Raw genomic sequence first — 18,415 nt, 5'->3', positions numbered from 1 at the left:
TTATCATGGTTGGTGCTCCATCAGACATTCATTTCTTTTTGAGCATCATTGTCCCCCAGCTGAATAATTTAACCAATTTATTGATATGTAAATTTGAACACTTGCATTAAAATTATGTCTCCCCATCACCAAAATATTGCATCAATATTGCATTACATCAAAATATCTCACAGATGTTAAGATATTTTGATGCATTTGGCTCTATTAGGGATTTAAGAAAATATTGATAAACTTGAGATTCACGATACTATTTTTGATTCTCAAAAAGTCGCAATAATTATGGTCATAGCAGTAATTGCGGTATTGTAATACCAAGCTATTGACAAGCCAACCGCAAGCAATTTCCTCAACTGCTGTTTTGTTTTCTCTTTTTTTCACAGGAGCACTGCATATTTACAGCATGCTACAAATGCCAGCACTGGGACAAGGTGCTGAGCGTCAAAATGACAAAATGAATACAAGGACACACAAAACGATCAGGAAAGACACAAAATGAAAACAAAGAGAAACAAGCGTCCACAAACACATGCAAAGGAGAGGCCAAGAGACACATATTTGTTATAAAAATGGCCAAAACAACCACAAAAATGCACAAAATAAACAAATGACAACACAAATGACTTCAAAGAAACACAAAATGACTATAAAAATACACAAAATGGCCTTAAAGGGACAAAACTGACTACAACAAACTACAAAACAACTACAGACTACAGAAAAACAAAATGACCAAAAAAGGTCATAAAATAACTTTAGAGAAGCAATACAAGTACAAGGGGACACAAAGCAACTAAAATGACATAATTACTTCAAAAAGACACAAAATCATCTAATAGAGACACAAATGTACTACAGAGACTCAAAATTACCCCCCCACACCAAAAAAATACCCACCACAAAATGACTTTAGAGAGATGCAATATGACGTTAAAGACGCACAAAACTGACACAAAAGATACAAAATGACATTAAAGAGACACAAAATGACAAAAAACACACTTACACAAAATGACCTCAACCAGACACAGAATACTTACAAGAAATACAAAACAGCCACAAGGAGACTAAATGATCCCTAAGAAACACAAAATGATCATAAAAAAAGACAATTTAAACAGTGAAAGAGAGAGAGAAAGAGAGAAAACCACAACAAAGTCTGCGAGTTAGGTTATGTGAAAGATTATCAAGAAGTCAGTCTGCTCCAGAAAGCATCCTGATTTGTTTTCTGTACGGCTCAGTCAGCTCTTTTAATATCGTTCTGCTATAAAATGTCTCACAGCCGCTGTCCAAGGTGCTGATCTTGGGACTCAGACATGTGGGAGCTGTCCATGGTAATTACCATCGGATTCTCACAGGCAGTCTGATGACCACCAGAAAAACTCTAAATAATATCCCTGTCATTGTTTCCATCTGTCCCTGTTGCTCTTTAGCTGAGTGTGGTGTTGTGAGTGAGTCAGGTTGCTGTGTCTTGACATCATTTTGTTAGTGAACACTACAGTCTGTCTCTCAGCGCTGTGCAGAGAGTTTAGTTTTAGAGAGCCTTGCGTGGGCTGCGGGGCATATTTTATCGTCTGGCCTGCATCAGCGGAGAGCAAGCATTGGTTATAGAGTGGATCCAAATTTATATGGTTTAATTTTACTGTCTGCAGAAGTTTCAGTTTTTCTTCTGACTAAAATGTCAATAAACCACTTTTATAATATGTCATTATCCTGATTTCTCGCACACATTCATACACAAATAGTGGAGAACAAGAACATTCAGTTGTAGATTTGGGGCTGAAAACACTTGAACCCCATAAATCAGGGATACTCAAAGTGCTTTGCTTGGGGGCCACTTTTACAAAAATGACAGGAGGCTAAGGGCCAGTCGCAGCAGCCCCATACATGTTTGTAGGATTTTAGGACAGTTCTAGCATTTGAGGATGGCTCTATGATTTTTGGACATTATTAGGATTTAAAGATGTTTGTAGGATTTTAGGACATTTCCTGGACTCAATTTCTATGCTATTTTATGCACTCTGGCACCTCATGTATACTAAAAGTACAAAAACAATTTATTAATTTATTTTTATAATCAATTAAAAATGGTTCAGGGGCCAGATTTGGCCTGTAGGTTGTCAGTTTGTATATAAGATCTGATGTTGCCTTTAAGTTACCATGTCTTTTTCCATTATGTGCTTTCTAGCTCTTCTATTTTTCATTGTGCCTATCATTTAAAGGAGTTCTCTCTTATTCATATGGATATTAGAAATCTCATTTTAAAAAGAAGCTGCTGTCTGAGCTGAGTTTGATTTTGAAAAAATAAAAAACAACAGAAGGGAGTAATAAAACATCCTATGCTTTTAGGCTTGACAGAGGCCATTATTTTAAAGTAGCATAATGTGAAAGTCTAGTGGCAAAGTAGCTGTCAGCAACATGTCAACAGTGTGATGGATTAGTGCTACAGGTAGAGAATTTGCATTGGGAAAAGTAGCTTTTAGTGGCGGCTGTTTTCAATGCAAAAGTTGAACTGTCTCCTTTCGCTTCACATTTACATCCCATTGTAACCATATAGTGGCTGTGGTTTTACTCAGCCTTTGGTTTTTATGGTTGAATAAGCTTTGATTGCTAGATCACATTGACACCTTACACATTTCACAGTTACATTTTCCATACATATATGAGGGTTTAATGCCTGGGTAACGTTAAATTGGTGTTTTGTTTCTGAATGTTTTATTCATTTTAGGAAATTCTTTCTGAAACCTTTAAAAGACTGTGAACTTCACAGTACTTTTTCAGTATTTTTGAGTTCAGGATGTTTTGGAGGGTCTGAAATAATTTCTCTGACACACTGGAGCCATCCTTATTAAAAGCCTGCTTCTACCCTGTAAAAACTATAGTGCATAGCATCAGAGCTTCGTCCCCCACTCAATCGCAACTAAAACACTTACTGGTATGAAGATAGCCTGCACGGACTCACCAGGCCCAGTATGAGAGCTTATCCATATGTGTTCATCAACCACATGAACCCCACAAACTTAATGCTTCATAGTAATATCAGAAGACTGACTGACCTCGACAGGGTCTGAGTGCCATAACATGTCTGAAGATAGAAGGAAGAAAACGTGGAAGGAAAATGGAAACGTTGCCGGTTTTCAACCAGCTGTGTGTCGTTGCGACAAAAGTAGTGCATCCAAATAACCAGCAACTGACCTACAGCGTCTGGAGCTCCCTGCTCATCCACTTGCAGGTGGAGTTTGTGCATCATTCAGTAGATCTCCATTGGTAAATAAGCTGGGAGCTGCAGGCATAGCAGCACAGGGGTTTAGCCAAACACCCTTTATTTGCACTCACTGCGGTGAGCTGGTTGAAAACCAGCATATTTTTCCTGTAATAACTCACTTGGAAAGCGGCTCTGTCACTTTGTTACACTGCACTGACTGCTTTAGCTTGTTGCTGCAAATGTCACCACCATATTGGAAATGCAAGACTGGCCTTCTGTGGTAATGCCCAGAGAGTTTCAGGGCAGAAAAGATTACTTTTTCATGAATTCAAAATTGTCTGGTTGGTTAACAACACAATTCAGAATATATTTACTCAACTTTAACAAAACAATGTACATTTTTTGTCTCTGATTGGAGTAGAATTACTGAAATCGATATTGACTGTGAGGCATTTAAAAAAAAATGACCAGTCAGCTTGAAAATATTGGATTCTTAACTCTCTTTTATTATTATGGATATTTTTATTGGGCAAATGAATTGAGGTCTGCAAATATCCTGAAAAGCAGCTGGTACATAAAACACCACACAATGAAATGATGCATTCCAAATTGTGTTTATTTTTGAAAATGACTTTGAGCACCCCAGAGGAGGGTTATTGCAGGATTACACACTTAGGCGCCACTGATGTGACTTTAATATAGTTTTGGGGGAAGATCAGCTCTGTCATGTATTCTTTTATAACTGATGAGCTCAGGTTGGGATACAGTTACAGACAGAACATGATGTGTTTGTTTTCCGCTTTTTGACTGAATTGCATAACTCAGCAGGGAGAATGTGTTTTCTCAGTAGAAAATACTCTGAAATTAAAGTTAGAATCAACACTAAACTAACGTCCTATGTTCTCATTTCACAGCTCCCCCCACCCCCATCGCTCCCCCTGAGCTTCTGGCTGTTGGCGCCACTTACCTTTGGATCAAACCCAACGCCAACAGCATCATCGGTGACGGGCCGATCATCCTGAAAGAGGTGGAGTATCGAACCACTTCAGGGAACTGGGCAGAGACCCACGTGGTCGACTCCCCCACCTATAAACTGTGGCATCTGGACCCAGATGTGGAGTACGAGATCAAGGTCCTGCTGTCCAGACCTGGGGAGGGAGGAACGGGGCCGCCGGGGCCGCCACTGGTCACCAGGACTAAATGTGCAGGTACTTGAATTCTTTTTCTCGTCTTTCTTCCATTCTTAAAGGTTTATCTTCCGTTCTGTCTTTTATTTAACTTGTTTCTCTGACAGGTGTTTGGTTGTTTTTTGTCTTTCTTTGTTGTCGATGGCTCTGTTATGGTCTACAGTGCTTTTGTGACCAGAAGCAGTTGCTGTGTCTTTCTGTTTTGTACTCAAAGTATGAACCAAAACCTCAGCTCACTTATTAAATAGGATGCTGATATTTGGCAATTGTAGTAACAGCTAAATGAGCTAAGGTTTGGCTATAATCAGGGTATGTTGTGAGTAAAAGGTTTGGTCTGATATGACTTTAAAAGGTAGAAGGCAGATGAGCAAAAGCGCAAGAAAAAAATAATAAGAAAAAAAAGGTAAAATGGATTGAGAGCACGAATCTAAGATGATGATAATTGGGATGTTAAGAAGGTGCCCCATAGATGGAGGAGAGGTTGAGGGCGGAGGTTAGAGGAGGAGGAGGAGGGAGATGGGGAGGTTAGGTGGGGGCAGTCATGGCTGATAATGAGGATCCCAGTGGGGGTGTAAGGACACGAGTGGCAGTTCATTTGATAATGTGACAGCCCATCAGATCTCAGGAGGAGGCCCGTGTGTGTGGAGGAGTTAGCTCAGCAGGAGGCCACCATCAAGACTCTCAAGCGTCACTACTGCTACTCTGTGGACTTTATTGTCCCCTGTGCCCTTTACTCCTTTCTAAAGCTTTGATTCTCTGCCAGCTCGGGCTGTAATTCTCTTAACAATCACTCAGGCTTACGCTTGTGTCCCTATTTTGTATAAATGAACAGAGAAGTTTTATTTTTACTGCGCTTGCTGCTCTGCTGATCCGTCTCCTCCGTCTCCGTCAGCACACTTACATGATGTTTGAAGAAGATTATTTTTGGGGGGGGCATTTTCCCTTTATTGACAGGACAGTTTTTGAGAGACAGGAAAGATGGGAGAGAGAAGGGGGAATGACATGCAGCAAAGGGCCACAGGCCGGACTCAAACCCGGCAGCTGCAGAGGCCTCAGCCATATGGGGTGCACACTCCTGCTGAGCTAGAGGTCGCTCATGAGGGGGGAAGGGGTGCTGCAAAACAGGTAAGGAGTAAAAAGAGCTGATGGAGGCAGCAGTAGAGCAGCAGCTCTGCCGTTTAGTGGAGTAAAATGACAGTTTTTCTCAGTGGAGTCTGGTGTTTTTGATATAACAGCTCCAAATCCCGTCTGTAAGGGCTGTTTTACAGCAAGGAAAGGCGGTGAAAACATTCTGAATATAGCGTAGGCTACACTGAAACTAACATTGAATTTTTTAGGTGGCTTTAAACTAATCAATGAAGGCAGAGGTTGCTCAGCGCTGTTTGATTGTATGATGTGGTGGTTTTCTACACAAGTTATTGTAAATAAACAGTTGTGATTGATTTGGTTAATACCATAGACTGTTTAAATGATTAAAAAAATCTGTAGCAACTAGCTGAAAGAGGGCATATATGTGCTGTGTCGTATCCCTTTATCTCCTATAAATGTCTCCTGTTTTGTGCTTTGATATTCACCTCTTGAAAACTCATTTTCTTCTTTCTTTTACTGTTTTTTTTGTTCCCACTTCTGCCAAAAACTCTTCACTTGTTTTTCCCTCTTCTTTCTGTTTTCCACTTTCCCAACTTCTTCATCTCTTCGTCTTTATCGTTTCTGAACTTGTCTTATTTCTTATGTCATTCTAACACAGACATTTCCCTCAAGAGCTTTTTTTCTTATGTGGAGAAAAGAGACAAAAGCTTTTGTGAGTGATTTCTTTGCTGTGGAGAGTAGAGATGGAAAACAAAGGGAGTATGAGGAGAGGTTGGTGAAGGTGTGAGGGCGCTGGTCTAAAAAAGAGATTCTGCTCAATCTGCATCCAACCTCTGATTCACAGTTTAGTGACACAGAGAGATAAAGAGCACTTGAATAGTGCTTCTCATGCTGTGTTTTGTCTGTTTTTGAAAATGTCTTAATCTTCTGCAAGAAAATGTAGCTTGTGTGAGTCTGAGTGTCTTGAAACTCTAGCTGTTTATGTTTTAAGTACATTTTGCCAAAACTTTGGAGAGAAAAGTTGGCAGGTGCTTTAATTGGAATGGGTATGTGCCTGACTGTACACAGATTTTGGTTTTGTGTGTATGTGTTTATACCTCTGTGTGTGTGTGTGTGTGTGTGTGTGTGTGTGTGTGTGTGAGACAGTGTTTGTGCTATCGTTTGTCTGCCTCCTGATTTTTTTAGTCTGTGGTAATCAGCAGGTGAAAATTAAGTGTTAACGGTAAAGACTCTCAGCTCTTGCTCTCTTTTCACTTTTCCTCTCTTATTCTTTTTCCATCTCATTCTTCTGTAATAAAGGTTGACACAGTTCAATATTTTTATTATTGTCAACAAATCCCTTCCCCACCCCGTCTGTAACACTCAGCCTCCTTTGTTACTACTGAAGATTTTCTTTCTCTTTCCTTTTGAGACTCACAATAATACTGTATAGTTTCATGTATTAAAAGGCGCAGCGATTTCTTTTAACTGTAGTTTTAGCAAATGTTTATCTAGCAGGAGTAATGCTGCAATAATTTTCATCTGTGGATTCAAGTTTTTTGATTTAGTGAGAATTTTTAATTAAAAAAATGCAGTATTTGTCTTTTTATGGTAATGAAGGAACACTGCAAAGGTGTGACACAAACGAGTGTTTAATAGTTTTTGGACAACAGCAGGGCTGTATGAGGAATACGCTTTGCAGGCTCTGGCTGTACACTAAATATTGGCAGCCTGATCAATTCATAGTTGTTTTGCTGTTTTCATGAGCTTTTTTACAATCACAGAACAGTGATACTCAACATGCGGCCCGTTGGCTAGATCAGAGAAATGTCCTGAAATCCTAGAACTGACCAAAGTTCCTAGAAATGTCTTAAAATCCTAGAAACCACCTCAAATTAAAGAAGCATCCTTAAATCGTAGACATGTCCTTAAATCCTAGAACCATTCTGATATCCTGCAAAAAAAAATTCCTGAAATCTGTGAAAGGTCCTTAAATTGTATGTCCAGAATTTCCAGAAACATCATAAAATCGCCATACAAACGTCCTTAAATCCTAGTAATGTCCAGAAATCCGACAATATGGAGCTGCTGTGATTGGCCCCTGGCCTAATGTTATTTTGCAAAAGTGGCCCTCAAGCAAAGCAAGCTGAGTATCCTGTCATAGAATATCATCAGTTTGCCTCTCTGCCCCTCTCTCTCCTTATAATGCTTGATTTTGATCGATGCACCTGTAAGGGGCGTGAGTGTCTGCTCAGCCAAAATGACTTCACCCCATCAGACACAACCCTTCACGTGATCCCCTGCGACTGTTTTTGCCTTTCCATGCACATCCAACACTTTCTAACTACCCTGATGGGTGTGAACCGTCCCGTAGACGTAAGTTTTAGATACACTGCATCCAAAAAATATTTGTGTTGCAGTGAGGAGAAACTGCATGGTATATAAAAAACCCAAACGATTCCTCTTCCTGATCCTGCTTTAGTTCATGTCCGAGGGGCCGTCAGTGCAGAAAGCACAACTGAGCCTTTAATCCCTCACCTTTAACTCCCAACCCAAACGGACCCACGACAGTTGTAATAAATACCGAAAATGAGGAGTAAACATGATCTTCTTTTTACAAAAAGCAAAAAAAAACACACACACACACTCACACACGCACACATTCACAGTAGCTGCTTTTACACAGAAAACTGCATTATAGGGCTGCAACAAAGTCCCCTCCTAATTCCACCCTTGTATTTTTACACAGAACCAAACGATGGCTGCGTCAGGCTGCTCCAGTGTGTGATTTTGCACTGAATCAAGAGACATGACGGACGTGACATGTAACACCACAGCATCGACCACGAGTGTCACATAATGACACATGGCCATGGTCACGTCTTTCCGGCTTTGCGTTTGACTCAGACTTCTTTTCAGGGCTGTTACTACGGCTCAGACACAGAACCTGCGGCATCACGGCGTGATATTCCTGCCATGAGCAGGCTGCGTAGATTCGGCTACAGACTTCCTGCTATGCCCACCTGAAGCCCCCACTTTTCTGGCTGAAGACTTGCACTCTTGTGACCTTCCTCTTTCTCTCTCTTCCAACTTTCATCACAAAACTTCAGACTGAAGTGAGTGTGAAATCAAAGAACACTGTGTGGTGTGTGCTTATTTGCAGTGCGCCCGTTTACAGCCGGAGTAAAGAGATAGATTGATAGATAGTGGTGGAGAATGAATAATGAGGAAGGAATTTGAAAAAAAAGCTTGAAAAAGATGCAGCAGGGAGGAGAAGGAGAGGATGAGAGAGAAGAGCTGGAGTGATTGAGAGAGAGGGAAGGGAGGAATAAAGATGTGGAGAAGAAATGGAAGAAAAGAGAGAACAGATGAGATGGTTGATGTGAAGTGAAGTGGGACAGAGGTGGTGGTCACTGTGTGTTGTGTGTGGTGGTGGTGTGTGTGTGTGTGTGTGTGTGTGTGTGTGTGTGTGTGTGTGTGTGTGTGTGTGTGTGTTTGTGTAAAGCGTAGCAGAAAGGAACATGTGTTTGGGCTAGTGTGCTGTGTTGAGCTGTCACAGCCACTCACTGGGTGCTTTGTGTGTGTGTGTGTGTGTGTGTGTGTGTCAGAGTGTGTGATGGGATTGGAGCAGGCAGGTATGACAGATGTTCAAAAGCCTGCTGGCTACTGGCAGTGTCGGTGTTGGTGTGTGTTTGTGTGTGTATTTGTCTCCACACCTTCTGTGTTCACCTTTCTGTTCGTGTTAGCTTCGACAGCTCCGCTCAGGCCTCAACAACAGGTTTAATAATCACGTTAAAGCTGCGACTCAAAGTATTTTTCAAACATAATTCATTTTAATACTAAGTTATTTGTGATACGCCAGTGTAATTATTGTAAACGACTGTCCGGATTATCGGAAGTATTAATTTCAAGCCAGTTTATCGTCAGCGCAAGTATTTCTGCTGACGCCGCCTCAAGCTGCCTTTTCTTTTCATCACCTTTGTCTACTTCCAGTCACATTATATATGTATCACACATAGATAGTTTTGGCCAGGACACTTGACTTTCAGATTGAAGTGGTGGAGATTGTGAATGGTGTGAAACCCGGGCGAGATGGCTGCAGCACCGTTTGAGACTGACCAATAACAACAGCATTTTTAGCGAGACACAGCCGCATTTTGAGCAGAGATGATGGCACCAAAATTTAATTTAAGTTACTGGTTTGCTGCAGTTAGTTTTGTGCTTCTGTCATTTTGAGACAAGACTTGGTTTGGGAGTTAACCCTTTAAAATCTGTATATATTGGCTTAAGTTCTCTCAAAGACATGGGAATAAGTTGATGAGCAACTTTAGAACTTTAGAATGACACCGAAATTAGCAATTAATATAAAGTAACAAACATTACCTGAAAATCAGTTAAAAAAAAAAACTAAACAGAAAAAAAACAAAAAATAAACATGGAAGTTACCTGGAAAATGTTCTTAAAAACTAAAATAATTCTGTAACATAATTTTAAATATGTAATTATAATAATTAGAAATATAGTCGTCTTTAGTTTTTCTTTTTCTTTTTACCCTTTTTATCTTTTTTTACATTTTTCCCTAGATTTTTAAAAATATTTTGTAAATCTACCGATTTCTTGCAGTTTTGCTCATTACCTTTTTTCCCCAAGTTTTTGAAAGAAATAACAGTAATTTGCTCAGAGTTTGAAGGTTTAAATATTTGTGATAGGCATCTGAAGTAGCACAGAAAAGTGATAAATATCTGTACAATATGCAGCGTGACAAAAAGAGCAGTGATTCTACCAACAAAATGCTGTTGACCGGTGATCCTCTCCACCAAAGACTGGACATTTTCAGAACTGCTGTAACAAGTTAAACACATTAAGAATAATGTCACTGAATAAAAAAAGCCTGCCACAACAGATAACTTTAAATCTTTCAGAAAAATATGAACACATTTTGACTGAGGAAGTGTCGTATCCTCGAGATGACATTCTGGCACAAATGCAGCCCTGGCAGTTCTGACTGAACGACCGCTCTGACTTTTCCATTATGTGGAAATCACACAAAATGCGCTTTTTCCTCTCACCTCCTCCACCAGCTCCACACTCCATTGTTGTTCCGCTGTCGTAGTGGATGCTGCAGCCGGCTGCCAGGCGGCCGTCGCTCAAAATAGGATTCAGGCCATTTCACCCATAACCGGCGCTGCGGTGGCTCCAGGGAATCCAACAACGAATTTAGCCATGTGCCTCCTCTAGCGTGGCACATTTGCAGGAGCGGTGTGAGGAGTAGATCGAGGAGGCGAGCTAAAATGAACCCTCTATTTTGCTCGAGGTGCAGCGAGGACACAGCCTTGATAATGATTGATTTCATCACACTCTCCTCCCTTCCTCCTGCTCCCATCCCTCCATCTTCACACTCCTCTCTTACTTTTCAAGGCTTTCAAACTATTTATCACCCTATTTTCATTTATATAATTCCTCTCTATGCCGACGTCTTATTCTATAAACGACACTCAGCGGACCAGTTTTTCCTTCCGATGCTGAGTGTGTGACCTCCATGGTTTTGTGCTCGCTGTTTGTCTCCAATTTCAAATGAGCCTCTTTCTCTTCACTTCATCCCTGTTGATCTTTCTCTCTTAAAGACATATTTTGCAGATTTTCTACCATCTTTGTATCAAAACAGTGTGGGTCGTATGTGTAGATGAACTGTGATAGACTTCCCTCAGTCTAACACTGACTACTTACATCATACATCATCAAACTGACATAAATTACATCATTTGGCTGTTGTTCGGTGATGTTGCTTGAACTGTAGACCGTACTTCCACATTTTTGTATTACATTACATTTTGCAGCCACCCATGCCACCGCCACCACGCACACAGAGTATATAGCCGCTCAAGAGAGAAATCTGTCCCTCTCTCCCAAACTGACCAGATTCTGATCAAATGGTAAAATTAGGAGGTGCTGATTGACTATAAATCAAGATTATGTTACTGCACTCCCTATTTCTCACCTAAAATATACTCATAGTTTTAATGCCCAGTTTTGCTGTAATGGTAAGATTTTGTTAACAGGAAGTGGGCACTATCCTGCTTCCTGCACAGTGAAAAGGAAGGCCATAAAACAATATCAGACGGTAAAACTATGCAGCGCTGCTCAAATACAAACCAAGATTATGTTACTAAGCTGCCTATTTCTTGCTTTAAATGTCTTCAAAAACATGTTTTAGCTTACTGTTTAGCTGTAAGACGAGACCCGGCTGGCCACCATTGTGCTGAACAGACGGGATCACATTACAACACCCAACATGTGTTCCGGTAATAATAATAATAATAATAATAATAATAATAATAATAATAGCCATTATAAAGCCATTGGACAAAGTGCTTTCCACATGAAATCACAATAAAATACAAACAGACAAACTTTTAAAAATACAATAAATAAAATAAATATAAAAAAGACAACAAAAAAGAAAAATATGAAAAACAAAAAATCAAACAGAGCAGTGCAAGACTTTAGTGCAATATCAGGTACAATATAAAACCAATAATAATCCTTTTAAGAGAGATTATAGGAATGCCTTTTGATAAAAATCTCAGGTTGTGGACTGGTTGGCACGGAGACGGCAGTTTGGATATATATTCTGGGGCAAGGCCATGGAGTGCTTTAAAAGTAATAAGTTAAAACTTAAAATCAATCCTAAAACAAATGGGCAGCCAGTGTAGATTCATTAAAATTTGAGTAATATGTTTCCTTTTATTGATTTTAGTTCGAAGTTTCACCGCTGCATTTTGCACAGTTTGGAGTCTGAATTGCTCTCTGACTTATAAAAGACCATTGCAGTTATCCAATTGTGAGGGAGTAAAAGCATGAGTTTTAGTTGTATGTTTTGTCAGTGCCACAATCCTGGTTCTCTGGTAATTTTAGCACCAATTTCAAAAGTATTTGCAACTTTCTACTGTAGAGATGACCTAGTTTTTAATGTGAGGGCCTTCTTTATATCAATGAAACTTTTCTAAAAGTTAGCAGCGGTGCTTTGCTGCAGAGAATCTGTCAGAACACACAAATACACTCCCGTGACACTTTGCCCTCCTCCCTACTCTTCCTTGATCTTTGTGTCTCTTTCCCTTTTTCCTCCCCTTCATCTTCCTCCTACCCCTCCACTGCATTCCCGTCTCTTCTATCCTTCATTAAAATATTACCTTAAACTCAATATTCCCTAAACACAAAATGTGAATATTGGCTGTGATCCTTGTCACTATAAATATCAGCTTTTAACTTTAACATTAGCTCCTCAAAGTGCAACTGCACCCTCCTGTAATCTCCCCACTTCTTCTCTTTCCACTTCTCCACTCTTCCTTGTAAATTAATATTTTTACGTGACGGATGATAATGTAAGTGTTGGCTAATATGTTACCCTATAAAGATGGACTTTTAATTCACCCGCTGTACATAAATCTTCTTTTAGTATCTTTTCCGTGGCTCTTCCTCCCCCAACATTTCCTTCCTTCGTCTCGTCTTTATAGGAGGCAGATGCTAATGTGAATGTTGGCTAATATGCAGCACTCTATAAAGACTTAATTCACCTGAGGGTTATATACTACATCCCAGACCCTTCTTTCCTCCTCGTCTCGCCCATTTCTTATAAAGTAGATCTTTATGTGAAGGATGGTAATGTGAGTGTTGGCTAATGTGTTGCTCCATAAAGATAGATTTTTAATTCACCTGCTGGGTATATACTGATTTGGCTGACACCGCTGCTTCGCCATTCTGCCGAGCCAAGCAGTTCAGATGCAGTTAAGAGAGTGCGCGCCATCCTTTCTGCATCAAACACCTCCAGAATCAAACCGCTCACTGCTTAGAGTCGGAGAAGAGTGGCATGGAATAAAAGTCTGTATATAAAAGTCTGCATATAATATTAATTTTAAATAAGCACTTTGTGTTGAAATGTAAATATCATGTTGCTTATCTTGGTTGTTCTTTCCAGCTACCTGTTGATGAAGTAACTTCTGCATTCAGTCAAGAACAGATGTTACCAGATGGAAAAAAAATAGTTGCTAAATTACTGCATTCCTGCACTGTTAATATTCGCAGCTTTTTACTTTTAGTCTTCAGACGAATATACTTTTTAATCTCCCACTTTCGAGTGGCAACCCTACGGATATGTATCGACTTTTTGTCGACTGAAACAAACTAAAACAATGAAGGATAAAATGGCTAAAATGTGACTAAAACTAAAATCTTGAACCCTCATTCGACTGAGGTTCTTCAAGTAGAGGAGTTTTCTCTCTTTTCTTTTGTCTGTCAGTATGCAGTGTACTTCCTGGGACATTTCGTTCCCCAGATTAAGCTTCCTAGTGATCTCCTCTGACTTTGAGCTGCAGACACAGACCCAGGGTGTGTCTGAGGGGCCGTTTCCACGGCAATGGTTCTTGCAAGAAACATCACACTTTTGTTGTGGTTTGGCCTTTCATTAATATGACAACAGCGGTTTGGGAGCCTGAAAACGCAAACTTCTGAAACAGGATTCCAGAGTGTGGTCTTCTGAAAACGCCACCCCCTCGAGTGCCATGTGAACTGGCAATGCGCGGATTCTGGGAGAAATGTGACGTCACGGCCGCACTTCACGCATGTGCGTGGCGTTTTTCTCTGGTGTGTCATTTCAAAGTTAGACCACCAGCTACTGGCCTGGCTTGCATGCCACTGCGTGTTCGGTTGTTTATGTGGATCTGTGTACATGAGGATCGTTCTCACAATGTTATCATATGAATGCAGATTCTTTTTTTTTTTAAAACGCAAAGGAAAGACTTTTCTGTTTTTAGTACGGCCGTTCTCATCTAAATGTGGCCTGAATTAGACTCAGGAAGAGACGTGTTGCTTGTTCAGGCTCGCAGATAACGTTTTCTTTCTGCCTACGTCTTAGAAGTGGTAAATTTACAGCTCACAGCAACTCAATGCAGTGATATGGACTTTGGCTTTTGTTTGGTATCTAGTGTTGGAAAAGATTGTTGCACATTTAGGATTAATTGTTAGCACAGAGTAGCTCAGACAGCTAACTTGTTTTCTATATTATGTGAATATCGTTGTCAACTTGGACATCCTGCCGACCCCAGTACAAACTCTCAAACTGTATATGGAAAAAAAGAACCAGCAGTTGAATCCCACATGAAGAACCAATCGTGCATTTTTTAAAAATGTCTGATAACTCACTGCTAACATTTTAGTTCAGGAAACATAAAAAGATATTGGCATAGTTTTGAGTATCAAACATCTAGCAGCTTGTCAAAGTCTCGTGTTAGTCATGGAAAACAGCTTGCTGACAAACATTTCTGGAGTAGTTTTGTTAACGAATATAAATCTTCACTTTCCGCTATTCTCCTATCTCCTCCAAATCCAGCTCTCTCCGCTTTCTGCCTGTTCACTGAGCTCAAACTTTCTTCCTTTATTGTCCACAGCAGCCCAAATTGGCTGCACTCTAAACCGGAGGGAATCCTCTGCACCTGACCTCTATGGGGAATAGCTAGACTCCATATCTCTGTATATCCTTAACTAGCACATGCCTGCACCGGAGGTTAATATTTTGAGACAATTTTCTGAAGACCACAGGCTAAATATCCTGACATATGGACCACATCCTCCGACATCGATCCTCATCGGCCATGATCTGGCCTTTTTCAGGAGACTGGTCTAATCAGGACCTCTCACACTCTGATGTGTCTGCTAAAGCCATCAGATGCAAGCAGAAACAGGCTGCAGTACATAAAGATTTCTATTATGAGTGATTGTATTTTTATAGATTAAGTTTTATTCAATCAAATCCTTAAGGGGAAATGAGGTTTTCCCCAGCCTCAGTCTTTCTTGTTATCAGCACCAAAACAGGTAGGCAGTTTTACAATGAACCCCATCGGGGAAAATGAGCAATTACAATGTTTTCTACACAAGTCCAAGTTAGGTTTAATAATCTTTATTTTGAAATAAAATTAGGAGAAACATTTCTCCTCATTACTGTTGCAAAAGTTTGCGCAGAAAGTACAATAGTTATTGAATAAAACTTCAACTGGGAAGTAGTTCTGCAATACAATGGGCAATTTAATCGACTTTACAAGTAATGTGTTTACAGTGTTCACAATTTTCAATTTAAATTAAGAGGGGTACACAAGTGCACTGAGTTGTACTCGATTAAAACTTGATCAGTCGTAATGTGATACACCCAGCCATAAAGCCCACTGTAAAACTCTCTAGCTGAAACACTGCAGTGCTGTATTTAAGTAAATCTTTGCTTCAATATTTAATTTTTATTCTATTTTAACGGACCTTTTCACCTAAAGACGTATAAATGCTTCCTGAGTATCTGTAGACATGTAGCACACAGATCTTAGCAAATCCCAGTTTACCTCCTGTTTCATCTTGTTGCTCTGCTTCTTCCTGTGCTTCTTTCGGACCCATTCACAACTTCTTTCTGCTCTCTGACAAAACTCCACGAGCTGAACATCTTGAACCAGAGCAGCATATTTTTATCATGGTGCCACACGGTGTAAAGGGGGCTTTTACTCGTCAAGGAGCTTGTTTCCACCACGCTGAGAGCAATGGCACCATTCACATAGTGCTACGAAGTGGTTGATTCTGCTGGTAAAAGCTCCCAGTTCAGTAGTTAAGTGAAGCGAGGCCCCTCCTTTTCTTGCAGCACAGATGGGAACATACAAGTGCTGTACAAATGAGCAAATGAACAACGAAAATATGTTTTTTTGCTGCATAGAAATTCTATCAAGTGATCATTTTAGTTGCCTGTATTGGAAACTTTGTCTCTGACATCTTCATAGCTAGATGTTGTTTGCTTTTAGTGCTGACGTGAAATTTCAGACTTTGTCTTTGTATTATCGTGTCTATTATACCTGTACTCTAAGCGGCTCGAGGCACGGTTGTCAGGGTTAACTACAGTCTTTTTTACAGGGGTTTGTACGTCATGAAAACCCATAGACGATATGTGAATGGCAAATAGCAATTTTAAGGCTTGGAAAAATTTCTGAAAACTAAATAAACCCTAAAAGTTTTTAAAAAGTAATGGAATTTTGTTTTGCTAACCTGTTTAGTAACACATGATGTGTTCAAAGACCACTGGAAATATAATTTCTGTTTTTGCAGTCTCTTGCTGTGATAAGTGGAATAATTTTTGTTGATTTTTTGAGAAAAAAATGCCTCGGTTTGGAAGGTGTTTGCTTTAAAAAATTACTAAAAAGTTTAAAGAACAAAAAAATGCTCAAAATGTAAAGGGACATTCTTTTTTCCAAAATCCTGTTTTTCTGTTCTTTGAAAATTGCCAAAAATGTATTTAAAAATTCCCAGATTTTTTTTCTTTAACATTAGCAATAAAATGAAAATTAAATACAGCCATTTTAAGTTGTATGCCCCTCCCATAAGCCAAAATACACAGCATAGGTCTCTCCCCAGCTTTTAGAAAATTATTAGACCTGCCTTCCCCCTTTTTGAATCACCCCCTTCCTTCTCATAAATAATGAACGGTCTCTAAATTATAATTTAATGTTAATTTCTAATCCTGTCCTAAATTCATTATTTTTTAAATAATATATATATTTTTTAAAAAAAGCTTTTATAGAGTGCATGGTATTTAGAATTTGTCTCAAACTCATGGAAAAATATAAAAACTTATTGGTAGAAATGTGTATGAACCCTGCATTTTGTGTTCAGTATTTGTCTGCAAAACCTTTTATTTTTTCCTGGTTTGCACTTTTTCTCCTGTGGAACCATTGAAGCAGGGGAACTGAAATCCAGGGAGTACACGAGTCAACTCTCGTATAATCACACTTTGAGAAGAAAGGACTTGAATGGAGGATAAAAACTTGACTCAGATCAAACTGCCTACTCTTGTGCGCACATTTTTTTTTTTTTTATAAAAACGACTTTTGGTCTCTAATGCGTGTTCTCTTTTCTGTCTTTCTTCTCCGAGAACATTTTAGAATTCTTTCTTTTTTGTTTTCTTATCATGCTCTTGTATTTTAAACCCACCGCCCTTCTGTAAATCCACTGTGTCCCTTTGAGTTTCTATGTCTGCCTTTTTCTCCATTGCTTAGTCTCTGAATGCCTGTCATGTTCTTGTCCTCAGTCCTCTGTCCTTTCAGTCTTTTCCATTTTCCCTTTCCCTTCTTCTAAGGTCATTCTTCATGTTTTTCACATTCTCTCATTCACATTCAGACTGACAACCACCCACAGAGTGCTCCGTATTTTCTTGTGACTCCTTCTATTGAATTTGCTCAGATGTCTTGTCACTCTTTCAGCTTAGTGTCATTGTGGCCCTGCTGCTTCTTGGAGTTTCCCTTTTTACTTGCTGAAGCATGTCGATTTGAGGGACATATGCCACTTTGTAGCATTCCCGTTGATTGAAGCGTGTGACTTGGTTATTGTGTGGCAGTTACTATGCTGGATTCAACTTTAAAACCAACTTTTGAATGACATCAAATCTAAGATGGGACTTTGGTGGGCCGTGTTTTTGTGCTTTACACCGACTCAGCCCCTGGAGGAAAGATGGGATTGTGTTTTCTGCAAACTGTGGATACGTACACATTTGTATGTACCTCATCAACACTTTTAAAGGGATGTAGTACATGAGCAAAACTTGACATGGGGAGGTGGATGGCATGACACTTTGGCGACATGTTTACCAGCAACAAAACCAATCGTTTGTCAGCAGGTCAGTTGGCATGTTAGGTTTAAAAGCCCAAACAGATTAAACATGATCCACATAAACACCCCAATCACTTTAAACAGGCCCAAACCAGTTCTGTCAGTTGCAGAGGGGTAGTTTAAAACTTTTCATAAACAAATCAAAAGAAAATTTGTGTCATGCAAACAATGAAGCTGATTCATCTCTTGCTGCGTTCTTTCTGCGCATGCACCATCCTCATGTACGGGGACGTAACAACGTACGTTTCTCCTCTTCCAGAAAATGGCGACA

General features: G+C 39.7%; 1 protein-coding gene across 1 annotated transcript in view; it reads left to right on the top strand.

Moving 5' to 3' along the window:
* The window catches only part of ptprt (protein tyrosine phosphatase receptor type T), a 436,976-nt gene that overhangs the window by 135,349 nt on the left and 283,212 nt on the right, over positions 1-18,415 (top strand). The window contains exon 8 of the mRNA XM_042510188.1: positions 4,117-4,410. Coding sequence (XP_042366122.1) covers positions 4,117-4,410 — 294 coding nt within the window. The remainder of the gene's footprint in view (positions 1-4,116; positions 4,411-18,415) is intronic.

Source organism: Plectropomus leopardus, chromosome 2, assembly GCF_008729295.1.
Source record: "Plectropomus leopardus isolate mb chromosome 2, YSFRI_Pleo_2.0, whole genome shotgun sequence".
Lineage (NCBI taxonomy): Eukaryota > Metazoa > Chordata > Actinopteri > Perciformes > Serranidae > Plectropomus > Plectropomus leopardus.
Note: the sequence above shows the minus strand (reverse complement) of the source record. Positions and strands in the feature narration are given on the sequence as shown.